This window comes from Lutjanus erythropterus, chromosome 19 (genome assembly GCF_056507025.1).
Source record: "Lutjanus erythropterus isolate fLutEry1 chromosome 19, fLutEry1.hap2, whole genome shotgun sequence".
Classification (NCBI taxonomy): domain Eukaryota; kingdom Metazoa; phylum Chordata; class Actinopteri; order Lutjaniformes; family Lutjanidae; genus Lutjanus; species Lutjanus erythropterus.
This window is the reverse complement of record NC_139335.1, coordinates 2,636,361-2,664,207: the sequence shown is the minus strand read 5'-3', so window position 1 is coordinate 2,664,207 and position 27,847 is coordinate 2,636,361. Positions and strand designations below refer to the sequence as shown.

Sequence of the window (27,847 nt, the reverse complement as noted above, 5' to 3'; positions counted from 1 at the left end):
CACACATGCAAAACCACAATGCACACTTCATTGACACCACTCTGAGGGAGGTGAAGCAAGTGAATGAAAGAGGAAAAGATAGAGACAACCTCCAACAAGTGGTGAAGTACAAAGAACAAGAGAATAAGTTCCCTGCAGCTGTTTTGGAGGGAGGGAGAGAGACGAAGAGGGAGGGAGGGAGGGAGGGAGGGTGTGAGGGAGGGAGGGAGGAAAAAAAAAGAAGCCAACTCATCTGACACAAACAGTGGGCCAAAGAAAGGGGAAGAGCAGGAGCAGCACTGTCCAGAACGAGTGGAAAATCAAAGCTGCAGAAGGCAAGGAGAGAAGTGAAGAAGACAGGAGAACGGAGAGAAAAGAGCCTGAAAGTCTGCACAAAGACTGAGGGGAAAAAGGGGGAGAATAAAGAAAGTTTTGACCTGTAAAACAAAAAGAAGAAAAAAAGGGGGTTGAAGCAGAGAGGGCCCCAACATTCAGAGAGGTAAGGAGCTGCAGTATGGCTGCTTTCAAGTGAGATCTGATGGAGTGATCGAGCTCCTATTTCTGCTCTGTGTGTTCATTTGTTGCTATATATTTCCTCTATGCAAAGTGTGCGTGGTGAGTTATGTATGACAGATGAAACGGGGACAGGGGGAGGAGTGTGTGTGTGTGTGTGTGTGTGTGTGTGTGTGCCAGAGTGGGCGCAGGACACTAGGGGTGAAAGAGTTGCTTGGTTGGAAGCTCTTGTGCCTCAAACGAGTTTAGATTTTAGTTTGCTGTTATGAAGTTTTTAGAGTTTTAGTTACTGGAAGAGTTACTGGATTGGATTTCTGAAAACTGGGGGAACGAATTTCCTGTCTGACCTGCAAAGAGATTCTCAGAAGTCTGGAGGGCCCGTGGTGGAATTAGATCTGTTCTGGTAGGTGAAGAGCAGGTACAGGAAACACATTTTACCACTTTCTTTAAGCTCAGTGACAGTCAGCAGAGGTGGGAAGTAATAAAGTACTTTGCTACTGTACTTAAGTAGATTTTTCAGATATCTGTACTGTACTTGAGTATTGATGTTTCTGAGAATGTTTTACTTTTACTCTCTACATTTTAACACAAATATCTGTTCTTTCTACTCCTTACATTTTCAAAATAGGCTCAATACTTTAGTTTAAATGCATTTGAGGGGTTGATTATTGTTGATTTGCATTAGAGTGAGCTGCCTTCCCAAAGTTGAGACAGATTTCAACCTAAATGGACGGAACAATAAGAAACAGACAACAGATATAACAAGAAGAAAATGATATAACAGGACATAACAAAACAAATAACAACATAAAAGACGTAACAAGATGAGAAATTACATAAATGACGTATTGAGACAAACAACATAAAAGTGTAAAATAAGTAACGAGATGAAAACAACATGAAAACAAGAAAGACTGTCGAAGACTTAATGCAAGAAATAACAACAACATAAAAGCATAAAATAAGTAAAAAGATGAAAACAAAGTAAAAAAAAGAAAAACAATGTGAAAGACTTAATACAAAAAGTATCATAATGACATAACAAGACTAAAACAACAAAAAAACATGGTGTGAAAGACATAATAAAGTGAAAAATGACATAAATGATGCAACAAGACAAACAACATAACAGGCTGGAATAGGTGATAAGGAAAGAAAAACTAAGTGAAAGACACAACAAGACAAAAATGACATGAAAGACATAACAAGACACAAACAACTTTAAAGACATGAGAAGATGAAAAATGACATAAATTACATAAAAGACACACAACATGAAGCGTAAAATAAGTAAAAAGGAGAAAACAACATTCAAAAAATTATGTAAAAGGCATAACAAGACAAAATGACATGAAAGAAATAATGCAAATGTGTAAATATGTATATACACACACACATAAAACACACACACACATATGTATATATATAGATATACATAGATATATACATATCTATGTATATACACATTCTTGAGAGATTTCAGACTTCTTTTTATTTACACATTAAGGTTAAAGCAAAGTCAGGGTCAATCCCAGCCCTTCAGAAGACGTTTAAATTGATTATTAAGTCCATGAAACCATGTTTGAGAGGTCTGTGGTGCCATTAAATTCATTCCAGTAGATATGGAGCTGCACAGCATACTTGCACAGAGACATAATGCTTATAAAGAGCATGAAATCCTATTTGAGAGGCATGCAAGTAGATCACAGCGACGATAGTACTGTAGATAGGAGGTTAGACTACTTTCTTGTGTCTGTACAGGGTAAAGCTTACATGCAGTTGGGACTGAAATGACACAAGTAGTTTGCTTGTGTCCAGAGGTTAGAGACTACTCTGAAAAACTTGTAGGAATGCACTGAATTATCGGACATTAAGCAGGGACAGCAGAGCTTCCCCACCCCCACCTTCCTCCGAAGACACAGTCACATACCCTGAAGACGGTTAGTCAGCGAGGGGACAGGAAGTCGAGGTCAAGGGTTAAAAGGGAGGCGATTCATTATTTTTCTGACCCCTCGCAGATGTCAGGGTTGTGTAATCTAGCAGACATCAGTGTTAGAGACACGACAGAGGCGAGCCGAGGAAGAGGGAGAGTCATGGCATTATGCTCTTTGTGGAGCATGTGATTCCCCGTGAACAGCAGAATGTGGAGGAAAATCATTGAATCTAATTGTGCGCCTAACAGCCGCGGGGAGAGATGGCTGCAGGGATGAAAAACAGGCAAGACATGAAGGCTGTCTGGGTGGAGTTCAGCTCCGGGTGCATCGAGGGTTTGAAACACCAGAAGGCAAAAACTGCTGTGAGCTTCAATAATTAACTGGGAAAGTTTCTGTTTTGGAAGTGGAACCACATGAGGATGAAGTAACATTCAAAGATCACAAATTCTGTATGTGGATCACTTGATTTTGAGTCAGACACACAACTTTCTATGTATTTCCGGCACTTTTTGCTACGTGTGTGTGTCTGTTGTTGGTTAGATCATGTGAGCGAGCGTCCAGATGCTTCTTTTCACAATAATAAAAAAGCAGACAAGGCAACCAGCATGGGAAGAAAGTGTGTGCGAATGATAGGATGTGGTGACCTTTACCCCCAGTTTATTTTAGGATAGCTCGTGTTTCAGTGCTGGGAATGCTGGGACACAGTACTCCATGCTCGCTGATGCATGCCTCGATTTACTGTACGCCTGCTGGTTTAAATTTACTGTAGGCGAGACATCAACTTGCAACAGCAACTACAAGTCTTTAATGGGTTTACAGAGCCTCCATTATATGATTCAGTCACTGATACACCTGCTGTGTATCTTCACATTAGTGCTGACAAGAGTGCAGCAGTCATTTATCTGAGAGGAGATCAAATGCTTTAATTTCACAGGCCTTCAAACATACATGCATATTAGTGCAGTGATTCCCAATCAGAGCTACTTGTACCCCAGGGGGCACTTAGGTGGGAATGTGGAATAGCTCATTAGATGAAACAGAAATTACAATTTGATTAACAAATATGTCTACTCATTGAGTCAGCTGTAACAGCTGAGCACTGCACGTTGCACTGAGTGTCTGAAAAACACCTTGAAAGCAAAAAAAGAAGCAGAAACAGTTTGGATATACAGTTTAAATATATGTGTATCATTGGATAAACATTAAATAGCTCGCTTAACGTAATAAATAAATGCTTGAAATAGCTAGCTTAAGGTAACAGTTAAAATACTGCTAAAAGTAGATAAACAGTTTAAATAGTTAGCCTGTAAGCTAGCTATAAAAAACAGCTGAATAATTGATAGTGATAGAACAGTTGAAATAGTTAGCTAAAAGTAGTGGATAAGCAATTCACATAGTTAAGTAAAAGTAACAGATAAACTTTTAAAATAGTTTGCTAAAAGTAATCAATACACAGTTGAAATAGTTAGCTAGCTAAGCTATAAAAAAAAAAACAATAGTTAGAACAGTTGGCTAAAACTAAGATAAACAAATGAAAAAGTAATGTACTTATGGCTGAACTGTCCAACATCTGCCACTCCTGTCAATAAACGCAGACTTAATCAAACCAACCTTCACAACTCAACTGTGTTTTACATTAATAATTAAATATCAGCTGTATCAGTACAGGGGCTCATCTGACAGGGCTGTGGACTGTCTGACAAAAAAAGATTTATTTCCTAACAAATAGGTGGTTGTCCTCTGACTCCCATATGTAAAGATTGTTGCTGGTGGTTTAAAAGTGAAACTGCGCCCGCTATATATTTGAGGAGATAATCATGTGAGAATAAAATATGTAATTTAAGTCATATATTCATTCTCTAAATGGGATCACCTCTGCTGAACTTAAATGTAATATCACGGTCGCGTTCATCCCTGAAGAACGGCTCATTTTAAAAATGTCTGACTTAGATAAGATTTCATTGTTCGTACTGTGGCTTCAGAGCCCCAAAGCCTTCATTACCTGCACGTGGAAGGCAATTACAGAAAGGTCAGTGTGCAGATTAAAAGGCAGAGTGATACCGCTCTCTAAACTAATCATATCCTCCTCCTCCTCCTTCCTCTCTCAGAGAACAGGATGTCGACACTACCCTCAGAAAACAGCCCTGAAGATGCCAACAATCGCAGCTTCTGGATGGTAAGATTGTGTGTTTCTGTTTGCTTCTGTCTCTGTCTGTTTGTCTCCTTCAAGAGACAAGACAGCTCTTCCCCTCCGTCTCTCAGGTCTCCATGACCTTACAGTCAAAACAGACTGAACAGTTTTGTCGTTCAGGCTGCATATCAGCGTGAACAAGGCTGTGCTTTCATTTTTAAGTATGAACAGTAACCATTGTGCAGTCTGAGCAGCGTTGCTTGGGTTAACTGCTCTCTGGAAGCTTTTTGTGATAGTGCTCAGCTCATTAGGTATTTGATTGTCTGTGTTTGCTCAAACAAAGTAGACTGTGGTGTGTACAGCACAGGGGCCAAATCTCCGGGGATCCAGGACACGATTTTTCCATTTTCACCGCTCTCTGCAACATCATTGTTCTGCTATAGTGCAGCATAATGTTTTTATTTGTAGTGAGTTCTGCAGGATAAGGAGAGGTTCCAGTAAGAACTAATGGTCGGCTTCCTGAAGTCTTCATTGACAACAATACTCCAGTGTTAAGGGCCTTCTAGAACTAGAACCATAACAGAGGGGAACCCAGAGAAGGCCTAACATATCAGTATTTCAAATGTTATTGTATTTGATTTATTTCATTTAATTATTAGGCTATTCTCCTCTCCTCTAACTCATTTTCGATCAACTTTGCTTCAGAAATGCTGAAAACAGCAAAATAGAGAAATCCAATCAGATGTTTTTTTGTTGTTGTCTCTGGGCAGAGAAAGGTTAGAGCTGGCTCACTCATTGGTTAGGACTTCATCAATGGAACAGAGGGTCACAGTCTGTGTGTTTGTTTAGAAAGTGACAGGTGAATTATCCAATCAAATTTTGATTTACAGTGATTTGATTTACCATTGGTCGAAGCAGTCAAGGCCGATGTTGTTGCTAGGTGGCTAACTTAATAGCTTCTATTTACTCTGTTACTATAGTGACAGAGGAAATGGCAGCTATCTACTGTTTAATACAAGTTTAAGTAAAGAAAACTGTATAAAAATGACTTATTCTGCTATAATTGTGTGGTGTTTGCTGCCCTCTGCTGGGTTTTTTTGTATATGGCAACTACACTCTACAAACACACGTCACAAACTACCTGCTGCCTGCTGCTTGTAAAACCTTTTTCCATTTTGTATTTTGCATTTGGTATGTCTGGCTAAGTTTTGGCCGTACTGCAGTCCCAGTTCTAATAGTCACAGTTCACCACTGAACTAGTTTTCGTTTTAGCAGTCCGGTCTCACTTCCAACTCTTCAGATACCAAAGATTTGTCACCGCCCCTCAGTGACTCATATAGAAGCAGGTGGTACCTGTTCAAGCTGGAAGTAACGCACCAGGCTTTTCAAGTAACTCCAATGAAAACCCATCTGCAGCTGTATAAGACGCCCCGGGCTGCTGACATATAGGATAAAGAGGGAGAAAGCCGACACATGGAGGAAATGGATAGAAGGCTCAAAGAAACGCAGGACTTTAGCTAAGGACCAGAGTTTGCACTCTACGTGAAACCAAAACATTGCAAGGAATTATGACATAATAACATTTTGAGTGTTAATCAGGTGTTAAAAAGGCTCATTCACTCATAACCACTCACAGAGGGCTGGAGCCTATCCCAGCTGACACTGGGTGAGAGGTGGGGTGCACCCTGGACGAACTGCCAGTTCATTTGCAGCACTGGTACACAGAGAGCCCCAGAGCCCCAGACACAAATTTCCCAGCCCTCCCAGCTGGTTTGGAGATTCAAATTCAGAACCTTCCTGCTGTGAGGCAACAATGCTAACCAGTCACCTCATCAGATACAGAGAAAAATCTTCTTATTTAGCCCAGTTCATGTGCACATTTTGAAAAGCGTTGTGTCTTATGTCTGCATCAGCCAGCTGGCCACCACGACAAGAAGAATGTGTTAATTTGACTACAAGAGAAATTTGATGTTGTGCATAAATCAGTATCGGCCAAAATGAGTATCGTGCATCCCTCCCTCAGGTCAGGCTAGCTGTTCCCCTGTTTTTAGTTTGTGCTAACAAAGCTAACTAATGCTTACAGGAAGCTGAATAAGCCCATTTTCCAGGAGGCTCAAATGGTGGCGCACACGTCTGGGCAGTTTTTGTTAAGTAGCGAGCAGGTTGGGGGGAAAATGGAAAGGGAAAGTAGGACAAAAAGTAAAGGAAATAAAAATTTAAAGCTACTGGAAACCTGTAAAGCTTTGTTACTTGAATGCTGAAGTGGGCCCCCTGTGAGGTAACAATACCCCATGTCCCCAAGTCTGTTTGAGTTTGAGACCCCTACACTGGGTGGTTATTCAAAGCAGAAATAAGACAGAATAGAGAAAATAAATAGTGCAGAATCCCTTTAAATCATCACTTATGACCTACTTGAATTGTGAGGTGCTGGCTGTATCTGTAGAGAATTTGACATCCTGGGAATGATCTTTCAAATCCTACTGATTCTACCTTTAAAAAATGTCTGTGACTTATTTTAAAACTGCCTTGTATCTTCTTTACTCTAATTCAGCACCAGTAACAAACATCACGGTATTTTACTTTGTCATTTCGTGAGCTGCTCTGCTCTCCTGTTTGCGAGTCACAGTTATGTTTTGGCACAGTGTTTTAAAGCTGTAAATACTTCCAACATTCAAAGTGCCTGACTATCTAATTTGAGCGTGCTACCGCTTTAATATTGGCTTTGTCTCCCGTTGGCCTCGATGGGCTGCCCCACTTTCATCTCTCCCCTCCTGTAATTTTGGCAGCCTCCTGTTGTGTTGGATGTGTTTCCAGGCCAGTTCCTGTCTGTGTCATCGTGCCGCCATGCTCAGGGGCTGTCTGTCATTATACTGCAAACTTAAGCTCTTTTGTGTTTGCAGTGTCACCACCGCTTCGAGAGGTTTGCACTAACGGTGAACAGCGTCGAGTAAACAAGTGAACTATTCATATTAATAGATACAGACGTGCTGCTGTGACGCTTTCAACACGATCCTGCATCCCAAATGACACCACTACTGTCCTCTTTACTCACACGCTTAGAAAAGATCTAACTAGAACCATAAAGGGTTCTTCGGCTTGTCCACAATGAAGAGTAGAACCTTATTAAAAGGTTTCACTTGGAACCCCTGGAGAGAGTTCTTCCTAGAAGCCAACATAAACGGATCTACCTAGAACCATCTGTGAAAGACTTCACCCAGAACCCCCTATGAGAAATTCTACACAGAACCCTTCTGTGGTGTAATGGTTCCACCCAGGACCCTCTCTGGAGGTTCTATCCAGAACCTTTCCACCTTCTAAGGTTGCTAACAAGAACTCACCTAAGGGTTCTACCTTTTTTATATTTCAAGATTTCACGTAGAACACATTCAGAGGTTCTATCAAGATTTTGTTTATATTCCAAGGGTTTATCTAGAACACACTCAAGAGGTTCTACCAAGAACCATTTTAAGTTACAAATGTTTTATCTTGAAACCACCCAGGGGGTTCTATTGAGAACCTTTTTATATCCCAAGGGTTTTATCTAGAACACACTAGGGGTTCTACTAGAACTTTTTATATTCCAAGGTTTTTATCCAGAACACACTCAGGGTTATACAGAACTGTTTCTTCCAAAAAAGGGTTCTTTGGATGAAAAGTCCTTAATGTCTGACAAAGGACCTTTGATGAAGCCTTTATTCAAAAAAGGGTTCTTCAGAAGCAAGTGGTTCTGGGTAGAACCTCAGCCCTTCACAGAGAACCTTTCTGGAACCCTTATTTCTCAGAGTCAGATACAGACAGACTTCTGCATGGCCTGGTATAGCCCGACAAAGCCTTTGTTTTTTTTTTTTTTATAGACTTCTACTTTTGTTAACAAAAGAAAAATGTACTAGAAATATATTAGACATGAATTAAAATATTTAAACTAGAAACTGAGCCCAACTCAAACTCTTAAGTTTGAAAAAGTTTTACCAACTAATAAAGTTTTGTTGAGATAATTTACTTTTTGGAAAAAATGCCTAAAAATGGTTATATTTATATTTTCAATTGAAACCGTTTAATTTTCAAGCACTCAAATAATGTCGTCAGGTTTACAGCTCACTGTGAACAATAATTTCCAAATACAATTTTTGGGGATTTCTGAAACTCAGAGATTCAAGAAGGAAAATTACATTATATCAACAAAAGAATTAAGGCTGGTAAAACCAAAGAGTTGGTTCAAAAGTCACACACATCAGCAGTGTATTTTACTTTGAATGAATGAAAAAAAAACTTGTCATGGACCTTTTTTTATGAACCACTGCTGTGAACACACACTTTTAACTAAACAAAAGACGATGCAGTTTTAAATCAACAGACTGTAAATGTTTGGACTGGACTGGCGTCAGGCTCTTCATCTATCTATTTAATGTGTCTCATGAAAGGAAATGTTTATATTTAGTTTATAAGCACATTAGGAAGACATGAATATAAAAAGCTGGCTTATATACTTCTACTATTTCTACTTTCATGAATCCTACAACTGCTGCTGCTGCAACCTTTACTGTTACTATCACTGCTGCCGTTGTGCTGCAGCCACTTATGACTGCGTCAATACTTCTACTGTGACCATTAGCGGCTCGATAGCAGCTAATATTACCGTTCCTGATGGCGTTCTACTTCTGAAGCGGTTCCCAGCGCTCTCTCTGTGCCCTGACATGCTTTGCACTCTGGATAGGATCAGTTATATACGTGAAATGTGATTTTTCAATGGAGGACCGTGGCCATTTTCCTATTCTGCTTCTTGTTGCTCGGACAGATTCTCTAGTAGCGGATTTGCATCTGCCTCAGAGATTGGCCAACTGGGTCTCTGCAGCGTTGCCGTTGGCCTCAAACTGGATTCCTCAGCTGTTTCTGTTTAATTCTCAGACGAGTGAGGAGAGTCAGTGCGGACCACAACAGAAAGAAAGTAGGGAAGAAAGAGAGTGAAACGAGGGGGGGAGGCACCCCAATAGATTCTGATTAAGGCATGAGGAAACTACTGTGTTTAATTAAAAGCACATTGAGCGCTGTGATTTCATTCTGTGAAGGCTGTCAGTATTAAATCACTTCCACATTCTGTATGTGTGTTGTCGTACACGCTGTGTTCTAATTTCTAACCACTTGAAGTTATCGTCTCTGTCCAGCGAAAACCACTTATCCCCAAAATGTCAACTCTTCATGAGCTAAGAAAAACAGCCTGTTTTCTGCTTTATGGCAGAGCATTTTTCAGAGGATCCAGTTGGCTTAATAAACGGTTTGTTTGGCTCAGAAAATAGGAGAATCATCTCAACTCTTAAGGCAGAAAGTTTTATCAAAAAATGAAAGCAAAACTATTTAAAACCAGAGCAACAGTTGTAAACTGCAGACCACCGCCAACACCAATAATCCAGTCTTCTATGATATGCAAATCTGCAGGCATAACCACAATGACTGGATATATTTCCAAAACTGTTAGATTTATTACAAAATATGGTTGTGTCTACTGGAAACCTCATCATCTCAGCAGTGCATTTATGAATTCGGTTCATTTTACCATGCCGGTGTGAACAATTAACCTGCAATGATAAAGCTACAACTGAGAACTTTTATATTTTATAAGCAGTGGTGTTTCCATCATAATAAACAAAATATTTAACGTCAAAAGTTTAGACGGCTCAAAATTTCAAGGCAGCTTTCTGGAATAGATTTTTGAGTTTTGAACACAACTCAAACTCTTAGGTTTTTTAAAAAGTAAATTTTCTCAACAAAAGATAAGCAGTTTGTAAAAATAAATTGGCTGGGTTCAAAACTCAAAAATCTTTTGTAGTAACTTGAAATTTGGAGTTTTTTTAATTTTTACAGCGTATATGGATTTATCCAATCTTCTCACAGATGGTCTTGTTTGCTTTTATAGGTCATATGGAGGCATCAGTATTAAACTGAGACTGTTTCATAATCAGTTAAAAATGTGATTTGAATTTGCTCCAAAGTTTATCGGGTGCTTCTTTGGACCGTGCTACACCCCTCCACCAAGTTTCATTAAAATCAGGCTTGTAGTTTTTCAGTAATCCTGCAGACAAACAAACAAACAAACAAACCAAAAACCTAATCTCCTTTGTGACAGGAGCGAAAAATAAGACATATCTACACTCTTAGAAATAAAGGTGTTGACTAAGAACTATAAAAGGTTCTTTGGCTTGTCCATAGCGAAGACCCCTCTTTTTCTAAAGGTTCCATTTGGAGCCCTTTTAGAGAGTTCTGCCTAGAACCCAACATAAAGGGTTATGCCTAGAACCATCTTTTATATATTTACAAAGAATCATTGATGAACGAGTTCTGCAAGAAAGAACTCTGTCCTCCAAAAAGGGCTCTTAATGGAACCCTTAGTCTCATGAAGAACCCTTAACAATAGAGCTTTAAACGTGTCTGAGAAGTTGAGCCTGATGAAGCCCGATGCCAACAAAATCCTGTCCAAAACCGACCCGAACCCGACCCTTATTAGCACAGTTTTTCTTAACAGCACAGTCTGAACCCGACTTGAGACCGTGAAATATGTGAGAAATACATCCCACACCTGTCAGGTCCCGTCCGGTTCAAGCTCTACTTAACAAACCCTCTCTTTAAAAAAAAAAAAGGTTCCTCCAAAGCAAATGGTCCTGGGTGGAGCCTCAGACCTTTAGGAAGAACCGTTTTGGAACCCTTACTTCTAAGTGTGTACACAGAAAACACGCTGCGTATTTGTCTTACGGCTGCTGCTAGCACTGTCCAAATGTTGTGACACATACAGACTGCTTGACCTTTCCAACACACCTGCATTTAATTAACCACTAATTAAGAGTCTCGTTAGGATCGAAACCCTGTCAATTAGCTGTAATGAACAAACACAAAGGTCTTCAGTCGAACAGTCTGACAAATGCATGTCACCATGGGAACCCAAGGCCTGCAGTTGTTGGTACTCTGAGGAATTAAATATCATCTTACGGAGAATCTGACATACAACATGTACTGTACCATACAGTGTTAATGTATTTAATGTATATAAAAAAAACAGGAACCGTTTTACATTCCAAGGGTTTTATCTAGATGGGCTACTGAGAATCTTTTTATAGTCCAAGGGTTTTATCTAGAACCCACAAAGGGTGTTCTACCAAGAACCCTTTTACATTCCAAGGGTTTCAGCTAGAACCCAGTCCATGGGTTGCTGAGAAACTTTTTATAATTGAAGGGTTTTATCCAGAACCCACCCAAGAGCCCCTTTACATTCCAAGGATTTTATCTAGAATCTGGCCTGTGGGTTACTAGGAATCTTTTTATTCTCGAAGAGTTTTATCTAGAAGTCACCCAGGGGGTTCTACCAAGAACCCTTTTACACTCCAGGAGTTTTATGGAGGACCCACCCAGGGGTTACTGAGAACCTTCTTAAAGGAACTCTGTCTACCAAAAAGGGTTTTTCGGGTGAACAGGACTCTTAATGGAACCATTAGTCTTTCAAAAAACCCTTGAAGAGTCCTTTTCAAAAAAAAAAAAGATTAATTTAGAAACAAATGGTTCTGGTTAGAACCTCAGACCTGCAGAAAGAACCCTTATTTCTCTGAGTGTAGCTAATAATATAAACAACGTCTCTCTGTTTGGTGTAACCGTCACTAACAACATCAGTACCTGGAACTCGATAATAGATTTTATTGGTTAGAACTTTGTTTGACAAGTGAAGATGTCAGCATGAGAAAGTTCTGCTCACTGAGTTCCACATTTAATTTTGATGATGTTTACAATAAGTGCACTGCCTCAGATGATTTAACACAACATGACATCATATATGTTGCCCAGAAACCTTTCAATCAGCTGTCGCAGTGTGTCAGTGACTAACAGATAGAGTCTGACAGAAAGTGAAAAAGAGAGTAGGAGTGAGTGCTGAGTGGGAGCTGACGGCGGCTGCCAGGAAAATTGCAGAGAGATTTCCAAATACCACATCTACAAACAACACATTTGCTCCAGATATGTTATTACACTCAGGGCCTTGCCTCTGCTGCCCTCTTGTTCTCCCTCTCCGTCTGGATTTGTTTTTTACGGCCCGGTCTTGTCCGCGTGTCCGCTGACCACACCCCACGCTGCTGCTGCTGCTGCCGGCAGCAGAGTTTACCACAGGAAACTTAATGCCAGTAGAGTGTCACTTGTGGCACGTGGGTGTTGACCTTAGACGGCTGCGGCAGCTGTGACAGCTGTGAAAGGAGACGAGGATGCAGGCTGGACCTTGTTATGACTGACTGACCAGAGAATAGACCAGCAGTGCCTGTTTCAAGTTGAAGCTCTTACAGGAGAAGTGGAAATGATCACACTTTATTTCACAAGATACTTCTAAGATTTACTTTCAATCAAATTAGACAAAAACTAAGTGCTTTATTAAACAGTATTAGACCTTTTATTATCCCGTATTAGATTTTATTAGAGGATGATTCAGAACAGATTTCAACAGAACTGTATCATAAAGTAGAGCAGCCACGATTAATCGATTATTAATTGATTAGCTAACTTTTAACAATTGATTAATCAGTTTGAGTCTTTTTTTTAAATTGGTGAAAATGTGTGACATAACCAGAATAGACAGAGTACATACAGATGCAGAGGACAACACAAAGGTGTGTATGATGATATGGGTGTATGAGTCCAGGGGTAGAGATCTGCTGCAGGTTGTGTGCATGTGTTTTTGTGTGTGTGTGTGTGTGTGTGTGTGTGAGAGAGAGAGAGAGAGAGAAAGAGAGAGAGAGAGAGAGAGAGTGTGTGCTTGCATGCATGCATGTGTGTGTGCATGTGTATATCTGTTTGTATGAGAGGCAGTGATCCAGTGTCCAGTGATGTGATGCAGTGTTGTGTATGTATGTATATATGTATGTATACATGTATATATATATATATATATATATATATATATATAGATATAAAGATATGCAATATAAATGTACAAAAACAAATCAGAACAACAACAACAAACCCATTTAAATTAACCATTGACTCACAATCGATTAATCGTTGGACCATATGACAATATAATACCACGGCAGTCTTTGCAATCCTTGTGGGAGAAAATGAATAGTAAAACTGCAATAATACTCGTTAGTTGTAATTAATGTTGTGGTGATGGAGGATGAGGTCAGACTGTGCCAACAGAGAAGCAAGCAACGCAAATATTTTCTGGTTTCTTTGCTCCTCTCTGACAGGAAACTGGATCTCCTTCAGTTAAGGACAAAACATTTTCTGACATTTTACAGACAAACAAGTATTGATTGATTAATCCAGAAAATAATCGACGATGAAAATAATCATTAGTTGCAGCCGTACATATTTTTTCTAATTTTTGTCTAATTTGATACAACACACAGCTTTATCAGTGCGCTGTAAAATAAAGTGTGTTCACATGGAGGACGCTTTGACATGTCAAACACAGGTGAGACTAACAACATTATTAATGGCTACATTCCATTTGGCTGTGCAGGTTCCAGTTCATGGATTTGTACATGCTGGTTAACTGTCACGACGTACTGAGAGCACCTGAAGGGAACAGAGCAATCATTAAAGGAACAGTTCAACATTTTGGGGGAAATTATGCTTTGACTTTTTGTTAGTTGAGAAGACTGATACCACTCTGATGGCAGAGACCCAGCAGCCGGTTAGCTTAGCTTAGCATAAAGACTGAAAACAGAGTAAAACTGGGCAACCTGAAAATACTCTGGAATGTTAGGCACAATTTATAAAATGGGAAAAATATCTTCTTGCAATTATTTTGACTGATACTGCAATTGTGATATGATTTGCAGTATTGGAGGCAATGTTAATTTTTTACATTAGAATTCTTATTTTGATTGAAAACATGTTAAAATGACTATGGTGTGAGTTTTTGCAGGGATTTTTACTAAATGAAGATGTTTTAAGTCTGTAGAATCTGATTTGTAAGACAGGACTCTCTGCCTCACAAAGTTCATTCATTCAAAAGTTTTCTGACACACATTTTCATCACTGTCACCCCTTTTCAGTGGTGTTAATTACGTAGACTAATGTTTGTCGGCATAGTTTTATTAAGTAACAATACTTTTTCACTGACGAAAATGAGACGACGATCAAATAAATGATGACAAAAGCTGTGACAAAATCTCATTTGTCAGGGAATACAAACTAGACAAAATGTTAGGGAGAGACGAGGAGAATCCAGTATGACTGGATGAAGCTCCAGCTCTGCCCCTGGCCGTCACCTCCACAGCTCCCCAGATGTCAGCAGCTGTCTGCGGACAAGTGTCCCTCCGCTCCACCCGGTCCTTCCCTTTGCACACTCTGCAAAGCAGCGTGACACGACCTTTCTGCTGAATATATTCAACTTGTGCTTAATACAACGTCACTAGCAATATTGTATTAAACTACAGTTATTCCAGGGTCTCATTTTGGTGCCTTTTTAAAAAATGTGTAAAAGGGCTGCTAACACTACATGTCACTTCTGAAATATGTCACTTCTATAGTGTCAGTAAAAAAAAGCACAATCACTTCTACTGTAAATTTAGAGCACAAAACAACAAAACACTCCTGCCCCGAGCTGCAGCAGTGTTTCAGTGGAAATGGCCTGTTGGTAAACTCATGATTTGTAGTTTTTAAAAATACATGTGTATGGTGCAAGGCGGCTCTATAATACACATAATATTTAACATTTGACTCATTAAATATAACCATAGATTAGTAATTTGACCTTGTATGTACACCTAATATACTGACTTCAGCTGTCCTACAGAACAGTTATTCCCAAAGACTGGGTTTATTTGGGTCCCCAAAAAAATAAAAGATAAAAAGTTAAGATTTATATCTGCAGTACAACTCTTATTCAGCATGTAAAATGTATCTTTTGTTTTTTACAGATGAGAGGAAAAAACAAGAGCTTGTTAATTCTGTCATACTTTCACTTATATCATAACAGAGACAGACAGGTTCTCTCCCATGTCTTTGCTGTCATTTGTGGTTATTCTATCTTGTCCTCTCCTCTGCGTGTCTGACTGAGGGCGGGGCTGCTGGCTGCAGCTCCAGTGCAGTCATGAGGGTCTTATCAAGCTCCTCATTTAACTTTTGGCAAGAGAGCAACGAAGAGTAACAGCAGATATGTCAATGACACTGTTATCAGTAGAACTATTGATAGTAAGACGACTAACAGCATAAGCAGTAGTTGTAGTAATAATAGTAGCAGTAGTAAGAGTATAAGAGTCCTGCTAGATTGCACTGTTTTAATGTTCCATTTTAGTTTCTAATTTAGTTTGTCTAATTCAGTTTATGGTCTACATGCTGTTGCCACTCTGCCAGGAATAAACTGTGAGCAGATGCACAATTTTCTATTCTCTGGCATCAAAATGTTTGAATTAAAAAGAAAATAAACTAAAAGACTGAATTGGATATTGGCAAAAATATCTGCCACTTTTAGCTTTTCCAACCCAAAAAAACACTTATGTGGTGTCAGTATCAGGGTTTAAAGCCCTTCATTGGACCTCCTTCCTCTCCTTGTTTATTCTGTGTTAACAGTAGCTCTTCCTCGCTCTTTGTGTCCTGGCAGCCTGGGAACTATCAGCGCACTGTGAAGCGTACAGAAGATGCCTTCCAGGCCTGTAATGACATCGTGGCATGTTTCCAAGAGCGAGCTCGGGTGGAGAGGCAGTACGCCCAGCAGCTCAGTGAATGGAGCAACAAGTGGAAACCAGTCGTGGACTCCAGTGAGTACTAAACCCTGCGAGGCTAGCTGTGCTTACAACATGTGAACGGTGATCATGAAATCAGTTTGCTGTGTCATGCCAATAGTCGCCTGTCATCAGAATTGACCCTTCCTAAGTCCTGCCCCCTTTTTGCTCTGTGCTCCAATAACAGTTGAGCAAACTTTTTCCCCTTCCTGTAAAAGCAAATGTTAACAATGCTAACAAAACTCTACCTAACTAGTTTGCCAATGATTGACGTAGACTAGCTTGCTAGTTAGCCTGCTTTTTGCTAACATTAGCTAACTGAATATGTTAATGTTTTGCAGGTTTCCCAGCAGCATCTTTCAACCATCTTCAAAATTTGGTTTTCTTTTCAACATAAACGAGTCTGGCACATAGCATATGTAGGTCGAGGAAACAGGAGAAGAGAGAGTTGATCTTAATAAACTGTTATTGGAATACAGAGCAAAACTTTTTTTTTTTTCATTTTTTTGCAACATTTTTCAGGTCATGGACCCCTTAGCTCAAATTTTAGCAGCGTTATCCTCACCTTCTGCATTTTCACATGTGGTTTGACGGAGTCTATTGCTCTGGAAGTTACAAAACAATCCAATGCATCTCACTGCATGCTACTTAGGATAATAATTTAAAAAATACAGCTAACTGGCCATTAATACTACGAAATAATGCAAAGTTCACAGTTCACTGTTATGGATAGGTGCCTCACAGTGATTAAATAGGGAATCTTGTTCACATGATTACACAAGGGTGTATGGGTAGCCTTCATATACTTTCAGACAAATTGTAATTTTAGGGAAGAAAAGGCAAACAAACAAAAAATAGAATGATAATTTGGTGGACCTCCTGCAGTAACTCTTAGGACCCCCTAGGGGTCCTTGGGCCACCTGTTGAAAACTCATGCTCTAAAGTATAGGGTTGGGCATTGTTTGGATTTTAATGTTTCTGATTAAGTTAAATCGTTTAACAGCAGCATAAAGTAGCATAAGTGCAGGAATCAATGAGCTGGAATTATAATTTTGGAACCAGTTCTAATTTTGAAACCGCGTCTCGATGCCCAACCCCTCTAAAGCACAAAGAACATGTTGGGAATGTGATTCTCTGGTTTTCGTGCCCCTCCCTCAGGTCCTCTATATGGATCTCTTCTGAAGGCTTGGCAGTGTTTCCTGTCCTCCGCTGACCGGCTGGCCTCCTTACACGCCTCCATCTGTCGCTCCCTGGTGTCGGAGGATGGAGACCGGGTCAGGACCTGGCAGAAGGACACCTTCCACAAGAAGCTATTTGGAGGCTTTAAGGAGTCCCAGGACATTGAGACGGGCTTTATACGTGCTCAGAAGCCGTGGGCCAAACGACTTAAAAAGGTCTGAATTTCTCAGATTCAGTAGGTAGGATCTGTGGGTTTTATTACAGCGGATTATTCAGATGATTGAAAGCTCTCGCCTGAAACACTGATATGAAACAGATAAATCCACTTCTGGATGACAGAGCCACATTCAGAGATAGACAGCATACACATCTACTCTGTAATTCACTTGTCCTGTCTTCTCCTTTGAGAAAAAAAGAAGCCAAAAGGAAAAATATGTTTTATATTTTTTGGTTTCATGATGATCCCCTACTTTTGCATAAACTTGATTTCTATACAGCCAATCAAATCCTGCACAAAACAATAATGTTAGTGTTCTATCAGACAGAGCAGATGGACACACTGAGTCACATGCTCTGAACAACAGCCCACATTATCTTTCCTGCTTCTTATCTTACAAACATGAACACACGTCTTGTCCTGCACCTCAGCTTGTCGAACGAGCCACCAAACAAACACTCACCGGGGGAAAAGTGCACAGCTGACATCAGTTTGCCGGCTAAATAACTGATGAGCTGCTCGGCTGCAGCAGCATGTAAACGTACCTGCGCTTTGGTCTGATTAGATGCTTGTGTGGTCCTCACTCCTCAGGACGCTGTCAGCCCATGACACGCAGGCTACAGTCCATGTTTGTTCGCTTTAGGTGTGACACTGGAACCGTGGCAGCCTGCCAGCTGCTGTCAATCAAACACAGACACGGACACGCCCCTCCAGCAGGCTGGGACCATTTTTCTTCCTTTAAAAAAAAATAGTAACGACACATTTAAAAACACGCTGACATTATTTTGGTCTGCAAAAACAGATGAGCCATTGTGATCTGGCATTTAAACAGGAAGGCACTGCAGGCACTCCAAAAATAGTAACAACTAGAAATGGTAAATTAAAAAAGCCGGTCTGATACTGACCAAAATCACTTGAATTCGATACGATCGATCAGCCTAAACCAGAGATGGGCAATAATTTTTCATGCAGAGCCACATGAGAAATTGATCAGGCCGCTGTGGGCCAGAAACAAATGATGTTAAGCCCTAAAAATGGTCAAATCTCCAATAATGGAATGGTTAGAAGTTTTCTATGTAGGGCACCATCTTTGAATTGTCATGTGATGAATTGTGGGCCAATATTTTTATTGGCAATATCCAAAAGATGTTTTACAGTGTAGCATGCAGGCTGCATACAGCCTTCAATTATAGTAGCAATACAAGTAGAGGAAGAACAACAGACTCAACATGGATGTACAGCAGTGAATAAAGTTTCAGTTTAATATAAAAGATACAGTTCATTATCATTACCAATGAACACAGCACGGAGCCCTTTCAAAATAAAGGTGTGATAATTGTTTAATCATAAGCAAATGCTAGAACAGTAGAAGTGACCTTAAGGGATTAAATCGATCGCAACTGGACTGGTAAAATTGTCTTAGAAGACGTTTCGCCTCTCATCCGAGCAGGCTTCATCAGTTCATGCTCATCAGACTAGATAGGACAGCTCTAGCAGCTCGGACAACTCATACAGCCACTTAAAAGCAACCTTTTCTTTCCTGCTATGAGCGACGGGCTCCTAAATGGATGTTCCTTTTTTCTGCCAAAGTTAGAACAGTTTCGTTTATTTCAAATGAGAGACTGTCACAAATCAACAGAGACAGAAACACTCAAAATTAGTATTTTTTCTGACTTATATTTCTTATTTTATAGGTTTATAGGTTTTGTCCATACTTCTGCTACAAACTTGAGCAATTGTGAAACTGGGATGTTAAAATGGTTTATGCAGATAGAAATGTAAGGCTTTGCGCCTTCAAATGATGTGTGTTTTTGTTTAGCTTTTGTGAAGATTAAACTGGATGCCTCCTGAAATATGGTACCAAACAGTCCGGTCTATATTTAGACTGCTGCTTGTTAAGGTCTTAATGAAGTTAACTACACGTCAGTCTCTTTCCCATGACTTCCTGATCCACGTCAAATTCAGTCCCACACATTCACCCAGTGCAGCTGCAGTCCTTCCCGCACTCTGGTTTTTGTTTTTTGGAGAGATGCTCCAAAAAACAAAAACCAGAGTGCCACATTTCCAGCTTACACTTTACCGTCCGGTCCAGGACTTAAGTGACCAGAACACAGACCTTTAACCACATAAACCCACTTCTCATAAGCATTAAAAAGCAATGAGCCACTTGAATCAGCGCTCCTCTGTGTTTTGAGAGCAGCTAAGGACAAGAGGACATTCATCAAAAGCAGAGTAACATATTTGCATTAAAAAAAATAGACGAGCCCCTCAGGGAATCAATACTTTATACATACTAAAAGTGACTGCAGCATCACAAATAGGCACTCATTAAGTAAATGGCCTCAATTCAAGATCTATATTTAGACCACAGAGACCTAATGCACCAGTGTTTTATTCTGATGCCTCTCAAAGTCAGGTGCATCTCAGGTTTCAAGATAAGATGCACAGGTTAAATGTAAAGTCATGTTTTTCTTCGTCCACAGCTAGATAAAGCCAGGAGGGCGTACCACAAAGTGAGCCGTAAGGAGCAGGCCGCCAGGGAGCGGGAAGCACACGCTCAGGGGAACCCAGACGTCGCCATCGACAAACAGAAGAAGATCCAGGAGGAGAGAGAACTGGCTCAACAGGAGGCCGAGAAGGTAAGCGACATCTTTCTTCTCATGGTTAATGGTTTTCGACTGGGGCTTTTGATTTAATTTGACCACTAGTGGTGCTACGAAGAATTCTTCTTTGCAAGTTGTTTTGTAACTTGTGCACACACACACACACACACACACACACACACACACACACACACACACACACACACACACACACACAAGCTCGCAATGATGCAACACACTTTCCTGCCACCTGTTTCAGACGGTGTCACAGATTGACAGTCTGTGGCGCCAAGAAACAAAGAGATGCCAACAAAAGGCAGGGACAGACAAGGCTGCTAGCTAGCCAAGATGGATGTAAACAGTTCAGTGCAGTGGGAGAGAATGGTGGTTTGGGTGGAATATTTAATTCAGATTTAAAATGAATTTCTAAGAAGAAGACTGAGACAATCCATGAGCAATTTTGCTTTATTTTAATTAATATTAAAGGCCTAATATGCAACATCTCCGTATAAAACAATATATAGACTCATATGAACATAATCTCTCTTAATCGTCACTTATGACCCTCTTGAAGTGTGTGTTGGTGTCTGTACCTGCAGAGATTCTGCACTCAGTTCTTTATTTTCTCATGTTCTGCTTTACTCGGGACATTTCTGGGCCTCGGCCTGTGTAGCAGCGGTCTTTAGCCCCCAGTCAACACAGCATGCAGGTTTTGAGGTCGGAACTCTGGGAAAACATAGCAACCAACGGTTACATCACTTTCTGTGTCTTTTTCCTCTGCTGAGACCTGCAAAGACAGAAAGAGACACACACAGGCAGAGCAGACTGAGGATCACTTTGACTGTATTCACACACAATCTGGCGTTGTGTGGAGGTGTGGGCATGTTTATTTGTGCTTTGGAACTGTGAAACAATCAGAAAATAACATTTTATTTCTCACAATCAGTGCACCAGCGCTCCCTCTCCTAATTCACAGTATGTGTCCCTCGCCCTCTGTGTTGAGTCGGGGGACGAGGGGCCACCTTCAGATGTTGCATTTACAAACAATTTTTCATATTAATTTTTTCTTATTTAGTTGTCATTCTAATTTTAATGTCAGGGTTTGGATAAAAGTTACAAGTGGCTAAAAGTGTACATCCAGGTTGGAGTTGAGGTTACAATATGGAGGGCAAACATATTATGATCTTATAGATTATGACGCATTGCTGCGGATTAAACTATCCAACAATATATAAGGTAATTAAAATCAGCTCAGCCTTAAACATCTACAGCAGAAAAATGCAACATACACATTAATGCAACAGTGATTTTAATCAAAACATCATATATTACAGTGAAACACTGACAGCGACCATTTAACAGCAATAATGACTTCCATAACTTTTATTGAAGGTCGCATATTGTACAACATACACTTTTTCATGGTTTTCCAAAAAAAAAATAAAAAAATGCATCTCTAAAGAACCAGAAAATATGAGAAAGTGCCCTCCCTCTCTTTCTTGCTTGTTACCTTTTTCAGAAAATGGGTGAGGCAGACTTGGCTCCCTTTATGATGTCATAAAGGGCTTAACAAACCTAGTCAATCACAGTGGGTGGTGTCCTCTGAGCAGGGACCTGAGCTGACCAATCAGAGCAGACTTACTTACTTTTAGTACATACTGCAACTGCCCTTACAAGCTGCATGCAGTATGCATACAATACAACTTTCTCATAAGATGGCACCTTGAATTTTGACCCTCTTGCTCATACACCCATTGCAAAGGATTGTGGGTCAGAATAGCCAGAAAAGCATGCTGGCTTGCATAATGCAAAATATGACCGGATGCAGTAGGACATCCTGATATTTTTGGCATATTGCATTTGATATACTGTGTATTGGGACGTGCTAAATCTTTTTCTGGCATACTAGATAGTACAGCAGTTTGGGTATTGGAGCGCACGGAGGGTTTCAGACAGATTGTGAATAAAAGAGCTGAAAAACTGGCCAGCACAAGAAAAATAATGTGTTTTATGAACATTTAAGCCTGTAAACCTACTCTACTAGAACCCACAAATTAAAATATGAACTCAAAAATGAGCATAATATATCTTTTTTAAAGTTTAGAATGCAGAACAGTGGCGTTAAGGCTGTGCAATATAGACAAAATCAAATATCACAATATTTTTGAGTCTAGCGAGTCCATCTTCAGTGCATGAAAGTGTCTCTAAACGTTTACAGGTTCGAGCCCGCTATGAGAAAGTCCTGGAGGAGGTGAACCGCTATGCTCCACGCTACATGGAGGAGATGGAGTCCATCTTTGACCAATCGCAGGACGAGGAGCGCAAGAGGATCGTCTTCCTCAAACAGGCCTTTCTCTCCATCCACAAACACCTGGACATCACCAACAATGAGAGGTGAACCACATCGCTTTGTGTGTTGGCTGTAAAAATAAACATTTCTTTTAACGCCTAAGCTGCCGTCTCTGCTGATTAGATGAAGATCAGTGTGTGCCGTAACACAGGTAGAATAGATTTTTTAATTTGAGGCTTCCCATCTCGTGTCTGCCCGTGTATTTAGAGCTAAGTATGTTAAAATCAATAACTTGACTCACTTTAGCACTGATTGAATGCTGTTCCACCACACATGGCACAAGAGTGTTTCCCAGTGACTCACTTCTACTCTCATAAAGGAAATAATAGCTGAGACAGTAACCTAATTACTTTATAAAATCTTCAGGGGATATGGGGTAGATGAGAGAAATTATATACTCTATTAATCTTCTTAATTCTTGGGTAACACTTAAAATGCTTTGGGTGGCAGTGCAAGCAGATTACGTGCCAATTAGAAATTTAAATAAACGGTAAAACCATCAGAGAAACATCAGCAGGTTTAAATTAGAATGAATACCACGTCATTAAGTATACAGCTGTCCCATAAAGTATTCAACCTCCTACATCGCTGCATGTTGTGTTTATTAAATCATGCTCAGGTTACGATGCCTGTAAAGCCGTATGAGCACCACTTCAAGTAAACTGTTACCGTTAACCGTAACAGTGAACTGACAATGAGAACATTTAAACTGACAGTAGAAATGTGAAGCATTTGTTTAATTGTCCAGCAGCAGCTTGACTGTGGTTCATTTAGCTCAGATGACACCTGAGTTTGATTCAAAATATTCACCACAGCAGCAGCGGGTTTTTAGGGAAACTAGAATAAGCTCATTTTTGCTGAAAGTTGCGCGTGAAACATGTGCCTTCAAACTGAAGTTTAGGTTGAAGCACCGAAAGAGTTTGAAGTTGCTGTTGACGTGTGTGTGCTAAGGTTTTCCACCAACAGACCACTTCAGTTCAGTTAAAGTTGAGTGGAATAGGAAAGGTGAAAACACTGCAGACCACTGATCAGTCAGACAGGATCCGAGCAAACAGAAATGTCTTGTCGTCAGCGCTCTGATGTAGGAAACTCTCCTGTTTCTTTTCTTTTTTTTGAGCAGTCTTCTGTTGTGATGCCTGCAGCCTTTTCTCACACAAAGCTTGTTTCCTCGTTGTAATAAACAACCCCATCCCCAGAGGGAAGAACACAAAACAGCGTGGCGAATGTACGGTTTTGCGAGTGAAAGCTAACAGCAGAAAAGTGAAGGTGAATAAGAGCGGAGCAAAGGAAAATGTAGTAGGTTGTTGTAGGATACAGCATGTCAGTTAATAGATGCTACAGCTTCTCAAGGCCAAGAAGTCTCGTGTGTTGTTTCCACGCTGCTGTAAAAGTGAAAAAGTTTAAGCACTAGCCCCGCCCACATGTAAGATCATAAGTACTGTCTGTGGTGGAAATGCAAAACAGATATAGAGGCTGGTAAGGCAAGGCGAGCTTATTTGTAGACCACATTCAAAGTGCTTTACATAAAACATAAAAGGCATCAAGTAAAAGAGTTAAATAGAAAATAAAAATAGGATAAAAAAGGAAAATAAAAGTTACAGTGCAATTAAAGATATTAATCGAAAGCCTCAAATTTTGTTTAATGAAAGGCAGAGGCGAACAGAAACGTCTTCAGTCTTGATTTAAAAGAACTGACAGTTGCAGGAGACCAGATTCCAGATATGTGGTGCATAAAAACTGAACGCTGCCTCTCAGTATTTTGTTTTGACTTTAGGGTCATTCAGTTGGCTTCAAATGAGGTTTAATGTTAACACAATATGTTCTTTTAACTGTGCCTCAATATTACAACATTTAGCCAAATAGCCACACTGGCAAGATGCTAACGTCAAATTCTACAAAATTAACACTAAAACAACAAAAAAAATCAGAGCTTGAAACATGATGTACCGGGTAACAGATTACACATCTGTTTAGTTTGTCTGTAAAAGTTGTATCAGTCTCATTTTGGGTTGTCTTATTTATTCTGTTCAGTGTGAGGGCCGTGTATGATGAGCTCCACAACACACTGATGGCCATCGATGAGCACGAGGACCTTCGCTGGTGGAAAAACACCCACGGGCCCGGCATGCCCACCGACTGGCCCCACTTCCAGGTATTTCAGTTTATGTCGGTCTCCAATCGTTTCTATTACTCAAAAACTTCAATTCTCCTTGTTTTAATTATGTTCAAATGTTTTCTCTCTTTTTTTTTAGGAATGGACTCCCGAGAAGAAAACCAAAAAAGGGAAGAAAGAAGTTGAGAAGAAAGGAACAATAGAGAGGAGGTGAGAACATTTATCCCAAAGGAAATTATTCTGTGCAAGTTTGTTTCCACAATGATGTGAAGCCGTGTAGCTGTCGGTGTACGGCTGATCAAACACCCATCTGTCTCTCTGTCTCCTCTCTGTGTCACTCTGTCTCTCTTTCTTCCTCCAGCGTGATGATTGGAGGAGTGAGAGTAAGAGCTCTGTATGATTATGTTGGCCAGGAGACCGACGAGCTGTCATTTAAAGCAGGTAAACACACACACACACACACACACACACACACACACACACACACACACACACTGTTGATTTATCTTTCAGTCGTCATTAGTAGGGTTGCAAATTGGAAGCTCTTTCCGTAATCAATCATTGGACACTCTTAGAAATAAAGGTGCTAACTAGAACCATATATTTTCTGCTTGTCTCCACAAGCAAACCATTTTTGGTTCCTATTAGAAAAGGTCATCTGGAACCCTTTAAAAGAGTTCTACCTAGAACTCAACATAAAGGGTCATACCTATATTCCAAGGGTTTTAACAAGAACCTTTTTATATGCCAAAGGTTTTAACTAGAACCCACCTGAGGGGTTCTACCAAGAGCCTAGAGTCCTCCCAGGGGGTTCTACCAAGAACCTTTTCATATCCCAAAACTTTTAACTAACTTATACCTTCATAAGGGTGCTTACAAGGTTCCAACCAAGGTGTTCTACCATAATTATTTTCTATCCCCAGGGTGTTAATTAGACTGTTCTACACATTCTCCCCTACAGGTTCTACAGAGAACCTTTTTATGTTCCAAGGGTTTTATCTAGGACAGACTCAAGTGTTTCTGCTGAGAACCGTTTTATAATACAGTACAAAGAACCCTTGACAAACCCTTAATGAAACAATTCTTAAAGGATTTAAACAATCATCGAAGAACTCGTTCTTCTAAAACAGGTTCTTTGGTTGAAAAAGGTTCTCAGTGGAACCCTTAGTCTTACAAAGAACCCTTGACAAACCCTGTTAGAACCCTGATTTTTAAGAGTACAGTCTATGAAACACAAAGAGCTTCAAATTTCAGATGTTTATTTGACTGTAAATTGATTAGATTATATTATTAAAATAAATGTTAGTTGCTACCCTAATTAAAAAAAAAAAAAACATTTCTGAAAAAGAAACTTCTCTGCCTCCCTGCAGGTGAGGAGTTCTTGAAGATCGAGGATGAGGACGATCAGGGATGGTGTCGGGGGATGAAGGATGATGGGTGGGAGGGTCTTTACCCAGCCAACTACGTGGAGGTGGTTTAGTTGAACACATCTAGACTGAAAAATGAAATATGTTTTTACATCACACGCTTCATTTCACTGTGTGAAATCAAAACCTGGTTTAAAATACCAGGAAGATAAAACCAGTGCTGTAAAGAACAACGCCGAGTAGCTGTTAGCCAAAGATCTGGTCTGTGCTGAGAGAGTGATCCTGCTTATAGGCGCTAGATTTTTAAAAACGACCCAGGTTGTGTAATCTCTTGAAGGATTTTCACAAATGTTTTAATATATACAGTATGCATAGACCACTTGTACTGAAAGCCATATGATAAACGATGCTTTAATGTTAAAAAAGGTATAAAATGCTGCCTGTAAGGTACGCTACACAACCAGCTGTTTGGTGCTGAAACTACATTACAGGGTTTTCTTTGAGCTGTTTTTATTCTTTTGCAGCACAACATATTGCTATTAAAATGCTCACAAAGCCTCTCAACATATGAAGAAAGTGATGCTAATACTGTGATTATAATTAATCCGAAACAGCCTTACAAGTGGAGTCAGCCTGATAGATGTAGATAGTTATATGATCTGTATTTCTCTTCATTTTTTGTGGTTTAAAGGAACAGTCATTCTATTTTTTTTTTTAAATATGGTTGTCAGCTGTCAAATACTCAATGAGATGTGAGGATTATCAGTTTCATCCCCACAGTTATGTGTCAGGTACAGATAGGAAACTGCTGGCCAACAGCATCAACACACATTCCTGGAGCTCCGATGCTATCTTATTTTGTATATTTTCATAATAACAACTTACAATACTTATATGAAAGCTTTTGCATGTAGAGACGAGCCCAGAGACAAACATCACTAGACTCTGTGGATCCCCTCAGCTCTACAGAGCAGCTCACTGTTTTGTTTTTCTGGCCCACAACCTTTGACATAAATGAAGATGGATCCTGTGGCTCCACTTCCTCCTCACTGTGCAACCTCCTTTTTATAGCATCTAATAACTAATTTAAACCATCTTTGGAACAAAAAAAATGTATTTGACGTGCACTCTGATGTTTTAGTTTGGTCCACGTCCTACATGTTAACACTGGTGAGGCAAGGTTTATGACCTGTACTGCAGCCAGCCACCAGGGGGCGATCGAGACGGTCAATGGTTCAGTCTCACCGCTCTCATTGGCGGCTCTAAAAAGCTCTAAAAGCTGCTACCAAACAACAGATGGACACAGTGAGCAACTAGCTGGTGAACACAGTGGAGCATTTAACAGCTAAATCACCAGATATTTCTCTCAGGAGTATAAAAATAGAGCTAAATGAGAGTGAATATTGGACTCCCACAGCCGTCAAAGTGGCCAAAAATTAGTTATTGTAGTTTTAACACATGTAGACATAAAAATATAAAAACAAAACTGCTGAACTAACCTGCAACATCTCAGGTGTCCTGTGAAAATATATAAGATAACCTTTTTTCATTTGGTAATATGATATGAACACAAGAAAAGCTTATGTATCACAGCAGTAAACATGATCCTGTCACAACTTTAACAATAAATATCTTGTTTTTGTTCTGTATTTACTTGAATATAGGTAGGATTCTGTTTTTATTTACATTTTAAACAGCCTCCCAACTTTTTTGGAATGTGGTTTGTATAAAAGTGAAGTTTTTTTAAATCTTTTTTTTTCAGTTT

General features: G+C 39.9%; 1 protein-coding gene across 2 annotated transcripts; it reads left to right on the top strand.

Moving 5' to 3' along the window:
- Positions 1-240: 240 nt before the first annotated feature.
- Positions 241-27,486, top strand: LOC146309012 (protein kinase C and casein kinase substrate in neurons protein 3). Of its 2 annotated transcripts, none has more exons than XM_084744281.1 (10): positions 241-478; positions 4,535-4,602; positions 16,133-16,289; positions 17,412-17,647; positions 20,133-20,288; positions 22,471-22,646; positions 24,634-24,754; positions 24,855-24,925; positions 25,077-25,156; positions 26,086-27,486. In XM_084744281.1, exons 2-10 carry the CDS (start codon positions 4,543-4,545, stop codon positions 26,193-26,195), a joined length of 1,167 nt encoding a protein of 388 aa, XP_084600407.1. In that variant the 5' UTR covers positions 241-478; positions 4,535-4,542; the 3' UTR covers positions 26,196-27,486. The 2 variants fall into 2 exon arrangements, with proteins under 2 accessions (XP_084600407.1, XP_084600406.1); XM_084744280.1 differs by lacking the exon at positions 241-478 and adding an exon at positions 659-895.
- The last annotated feature ends 361 nt before the right edge of the window (positions 27,487-27,847 follow it).

Excerpts from the sequence above, each read along its gene's own strand:
- LOC146309012 (XM_084744281.1), top strand. The coding sequence starts at position 4,543 with ATGTCGACACTACCCTCAGAAAACAGCCCTGAAGATGCCAACAATCGC. Across the intron at positions 20,289-22,470 it reads CTCAACAGGAGGCCGAGAAG|GTTCGAGCCCGCTATGAGAA; the intron begins GTAAGCGACATC and ends AAACGTTTACAG. Across the intron at positions 24,926-25,076 it reads AAAGGAACAATAGAGAGGAG|CGTGATGATTGGAGGAGTGA; the intron begins GTGAGAACATTT and ends TTCTTCCTCCAG.